At 44.1% G+C, this 5,608-nt stretch overlaps 1 protein-coding gene across 1 annotated transcript; it reads right to left on the bottom strand.

The window, feature by feature from the left end:
- Nucleotides 1-373: 373 nt before the first annotated feature.
- Nucleotides 374-5,596, bottom strand: LOC146970778 (UAP56-interacting factor-like). Its single transcript, XM_085804474.1, has 9 exons — nucleotides 5,367-5,596; nucleotides 5,044-5,169; nucleotides 4,733-4,893; nucleotides 2,321-2,475; nucleotides 1,989-2,061; nucleotides 1,747-1,802; nucleotides 1,525-1,602; nucleotides 1,096-1,222; nucleotides 374-938 (listed from the first exon to the last, which is right to left on the bottom strand). Exons 1-9 carry the CDS (start codon nucleotides 5,593-5,595, stop codon nucleotides 837-839), a joined length of 1,107 nt encoding a protein of 368 aa, XP_085660600.1. The 5' UTR covers nucleotide 5,596; the 3' UTR covers nucleotides 374-836.
- Nucleotides 5,597-5,608: the final 12 nt, after the last annotated feature.

Here is a 5,608-nt window from a genome sequence, read left to right as displayed (position 1 = left end):
CATGCTTGCTTGTTTTGTAATAAAGCTCCAAAAACATTACATATACAAGAAATATTGATGGCATTTAAACCCTTCTTGGGAAAAACTACCTGAAACACACACTAACCTCTGGAAGCAAATTACTGTTGATGAAACACTGACATTGAATTTACCTACATTCATAAACCAAACCCCCACACTAGGATACAACCTTCTGCACGTTAAGTACTTCATATAAAAATAGTAACACCAGACTGCTGTAAATTAAAAAGGAGGTGGCTACTTTATATTTCATAGTCTGGTGGCACTCTGATTACAACGGTGATTTGAAACATGTTTAGCTCAGGATGCTCAGGACATGAAGCCAAAGAAAGAAGAAAAATCTTACAAATCATCAAAGAGAATCTCTTTTATTCAAAGAAACATTACAAAACAACTTATCGAACGTATCGAACATACGTGCCACCCCAGGGAATACATAACAATCCTCTCCTCCTTGAAATACTTCCAATAAGTCTTCATCATAGTGTTAACAGTTCTAAGTCCAAAGCGGGGAAAAACCTCTTTTTCTTCCCAGTACAGGACATCCACAATACAAACAGCTGCGTATAATGATATGGACAATGAACGGGATCTTGTTCGAAACAGACTTTTCCATTCACACTCGCACACTTGAGTTCTCGCAGTCGTGCATTTGTGCACGTTGTACGCTTGTCCCCCCTCCACGGTAGCTCCTTTCCTGTTTGTAAAGGTCAGCACTTGCTCCCATCCATTTGAAAAGTGGGGATCACCTAGTGGGTCTGAGCGGGTCAAACGAACGTCAGAGTTTAACTTTTGTCCTTGTGTTTTTTTGCCGGCTAACCCACGGTGACGAATCGACTGCCTTTACTGCTCTGTGCGATGGTGGTGCGCTGATCTTTCAGGATCCGGAACCGCTCGTTCAAGGTCATCGACGTTTGCTGAGGACAGAGAGTTCAAGGGGTCACAACACCTTTTACACACTTTGTTGAGAGCTTCCTTTTTAAAAGACAAGGGTGAGAATAAATGCTTTTGGTTAAAATGGTGTCATGGTCTGTTTTCTAAACCACACAGAGATCTCCAGTAGCGTTTTCTCACCGGTTTCCCAACACTGTTGATGTCAAATTGTAGAGGCACTCCTTTCGGTACTTTCTTCTCCACCGTTTCCACCTTGATGGGGGCGGAGCTGGCAGCCGGCGGATGAAGGGTCCAAGCAGTGGGAGGCCTATGAAGAGATCACAGGAAAATTCACCTATTTTATCCAAGTGGAGCCGCCTTGTTTGTGATAACTGGTTTGAAGGTCATTAAGTAGTTGTGACTTGAAGCTGTAACTTACGGTTTCAAAAGCCTGCCTTGAACACAGCATTAGCCGAAACGGCCGTGCCGCTGTTATCTGCTTTAACAATAATGTAAAATCCCACCTATATAACTCTACTGTTACACCATGAATAACAACCTGTGGAGTTTGTCTCCTAAACTAAACCGTAGTGAAAAGATCCTGCAGGGTTTGTGTTGACTGAGGCTTACTCTGGCTGGGTCCTGGCTGTGGGGTTGTCAATTGAAACCGTCAAGATCCCACTACTGCTGCTTGTCGATGTGCGCCACCTGGTGGACAAACAGATGCTATACATCACATCCATATCCTGGCGTTTCATCAACACAACAGACATTAGGCTTTAAATAGCAAACAATGATTCCCATTTTAATAGCCAGAGCCAAAAACAGACAGCAGAACCCATGACTACTTACTGGCGAGTTTGAACTGGAGCAGAACGAGGATTTGGCTTTTGCACCTGGGCTTGTACCTGCGAAGGACACAGAAATTAAACACTGTGGTGAAATGACAGTTGCATTTAGTTAGAGGTAAGTTTAAGTTTATAAATACCCAGATAAAACAGGAAAAACTACATATACAGACAGAATGTTGACATCCACATTCACATTAATCTATTTTGCAACCGTCCACAAGCCCATATAAAAACTGTGTGTACCTTGAGTCCCCTGCGAAAAAGGAACGTGGCCTGGCGCGCTTCCCTCTGAGTCTGCTGCACAGGTGGCAGTGGTCTGCATGAGTGGAACAAAAACCAGCTGTTCAATCAGTGCAGGTTTAATCAGAGCGTAGAGGGTATTGTAAAAATTAAACACAGTAGCAAATTTAGATCTTAACTACCCTATTCTAGTTATCCTGCAACTCTAGATTCCACTTCTTAAAACTGTGCTTTGTTTACAATGAAATGCCAAAAATGAATATATCCAGAATAAATAACAACATATCAACAGTGCATGACGGGACTGTGTTTAAGTCGTTGTGAGGTGCTCTCACCGTCGCTGCAGCTGGAATGGCCTGACTGGCCTGACTGGTGCTGCACTCTGGGCTCTCTGGGGATCAGGCTGCCTGTTCGGCCACCTCTGACCCTCCGGCTTCCTGTACTGGGCTTCAGCGCGCTGAATGAATGGCCTTGTTTTCTGTCTTGTTTTCTGAAAAGGGAAGAGAAGTGGCGGGGGGGGGGTCTTTTTAATATTTGTAGATGCAAGGCTATATCACAAACCCACAGAAGGAGGAGATGCCTTTGGGTTTCTGTTTTTGTGTAAAATAAACAATTCAAACAAAACACAAGTCCAGCATTGATTTAAAATAAAAAATCATCAATCTGCATGTTTCCATGTTACTCTATCTAATCTAATTAATGACCTAGCATTTAAACTTGTGATCGCAACAATCAAATTTTTTTTATAAAGCCAAGTTTTAGAAACAGAAATAGTAATCAGAGTCACTTCGTTGAGGTGCTGATTTGTTAAAGGTTTTACGGCACAGGTTGGCACAAGGTCACACTTGATTCTTATAGGCACTTTGGAAGTAATGTGAATTTAAGGAGAACTTTGACAACTACGAGAAAAGCTGAAAGACTTCTAAAGTGAAATGACATAACTCACTATTAAATATGGAAAACAAAGCTTTTACAATGGCTCCCTCAGGTTTTGTAGCAACCGTCAAGGATGCTTTGGAGCTTTGATGCTCCACAGCTGTCAAGATCCTTGCAGTATGTTTAATCTTTAATATCAACAGCTGACAGTTCTTGAGTAATGGCAAACAAAACTGTTAAGTCTCCAAGACGATCTGGAGCAGGCAAACGGGAGGGTAGCCAAAGATGCGAGGTTGCTGTTCCCAGACACCAGACAGCGGCTGCTGATGTCTGTTGCCAAGCGACAGGATGTGGAGAAAACTCTGCCTCTGGGTGAGAGGAGGGTCAGGCAGGGCAGGTCATTAGAGTAGGAGGAGTACAGTCTGTTGGTGTACTTCCTTTTAGACTTTGGTTACCATGACACCAAATGGTAATGGTGCACAAGTTTTGGAAAAGTATGTGTCTTTTCTAATCTTTCTTTCTCAGCTGGTGCAGAAACAATGACTCAAGTTTCATTACAGACTCTATAATCAGCATTTCATCTTTAGTAGTGCTTTTCAGTTTTCCTCTTCTTACTTTTTAGTGAGTGACACCATGAAGGGTTCATGTGAAACTTAAAGCAGATATCAGTGGCACGGCCGTTTCGGCTAATGCTGTGTTCAAGGCAGGCTTTTGAAACCGTAAGTTACAGCTTCAAGTCACAACTACGACTTGGTAGCGTTCCAGGTAACCCGTAGCTCGTGTTTTTACCGTCCTGTTGTCTGTGAAAGTTCCCTATAACGGCCACTCGTAACTTCCGACCCGTGAACTCGTACCAGATCGAACTGGTATGACTTCACAGGAAGGAAAAACACAAAGTACGAGTTTCCTTGAACGCACCATGAGTTAGCAGCCCCCGCCCTTGTCAGGCATCAATTGGTCCTCGTGCTACGTCACCACATTCACGCGCATCCCTTGGCTGCACACACAGCCCTTCATGCCGTTCTCTCCCCTCATTGGATAACACTTGTATCCCACAAGGAAAATTTTCTCCTCGGGTTACAGCAGAGCAGAGTGACGGAGAGACTCGTGTTTAGGCTGAAATACTTCATGTAAGTGATTGCTGACGGAAAATAGGACTATTTAGGACTTATATTAACAAAAACATTCCACTGATATCTGCTTTAAGACTCCTACTGACTAATATGCCTACTGAAAGAGAGAAATTTACAAGCCGGTACTGTAATGGTGGTAACAGTGTACAAAGAATTTACATCAGGCATGTCAAACTCATTTTAGTTTCAGGGCCACGTAAGATCTCAAGTGGGCCAGACCAGTAAAATAAGGTCATAATAACCAAATAACCTATAAATAATGAGAACCCTAAATTTTCCCTTTGTTTTAGTACAAAGAAGTACATCATTATTACATTTAATTAACTGTCCTTTTACAAAGCATTATGAACAACCTGAAATTTCCAGAGAAAAATCTGTGCAATTTCAACAGTATTATGCCTCCTTCTGTCTTCTATGTAATTTTCACACTTGGCAAATTCATCCTGCGAGCCAGATTGTACCCTCTGGCGGCCGGTTTTGGCCCACAGGCCGTAAGTTTGACAGGCAAAAATGCTATGCCAAGAGCTGGTTTTATATATAAACACTATGCTGTTGTTTGTTCTTTACTACTTTTCACTTTGACTTATTTTACTTTTATTTGACTTAAATGTTATGATCCTACAATTACTGTAGGATTACAATAAGATCTGCTGTAAGTGGTTGTTAGTCTACTATGAGGTTTCATACAGACATGAGAGGTTACCATTAGTCAGTGGCGGATATGCTCTGCGATATTACCTGGTTGACTGGCGCCCTGTTGATTGTGCCCACTCGTTTGAGCAGGGCGGTGGGCCTCCTGGCTGCCAGGCCGGTGATGACCCCCTGACCCCGCCGTCGACCCGGCAGGGGAAGGACCCGTCTGTTTCTCAATTTAGCTGCTGCTGCTGATCCTCCTGGTACTGGGGGAGTTAATATTAGCTTCATTACACACACACACACACGTACAAAGTTGGTTGGACAGAATATAACCAGTGGTCTCTGGTGGGACACCCAGCAGTAGCACTAGTGGTGACAGGGCTGGGGGTGGGGGACAGACACTGTGGACACACCTCTGTGGACAGGTCCAGCTCCCTTTCCCTGGGGTAGATGGCCTTTCTTCTTGACCGGTCTCCGGCTCACCGTGGCCTGCCTCCTCTGTAGCTGTTGCTCTTTCTTGTTCAACCGAATGATGTCGTCTGTTGAATATACCACACAGGCAGGCAGCTATAAATAAGAGCACCTGGATACTCACATTACATGTTTCAGGAGCTGGCCGGCCACTGCCTCCCTCCCACCACCAGTCAGCAGCAGCAGCAGCAGCGTTAGCTCACACCAACACTGGCTACGACTTTATTTTGGTCGCCTTCACGCCAGCAGCTGTCGGGGACCTTACCCAGTGACATGTCGACTTTATCAGGGACCGCTGGTCTCCCCCGGCCGGCTGTAAAATCCCCTGTGTTCATGCTTAAAAAAAACAAAAAAACACCACAAACAATCCTGAGTAAAAAGATATTAGCTCTGCAGTAGCTGTAAATCGTGCTAACTGGGCTTTTCGAGGCTACTACGTTACAAACGAGGGAAAAGGACCTCCTCCAACGTAAACGGCGCCGCGCGTGCGCCATAAATACCTTCCCT

The sequence above is a fragment of the Trachurus japonicus genome, chromosome 17 (assembly GCF_045865225.1).
Source record: "Trachurus japonicus isolate A0001 chromosome 17, Traja_1.0".
Taxonomy (NCBI): Eukaryota; Metazoa; Chordata; class Actinopteri; order Carangiformes; family Carangidae; genus Trachurus; species Trachurus japonicus.
Note: the sequence above shows the minus strand (reverse complement) of the source record. Positions and strands in the feature narration are given on the sequence as shown.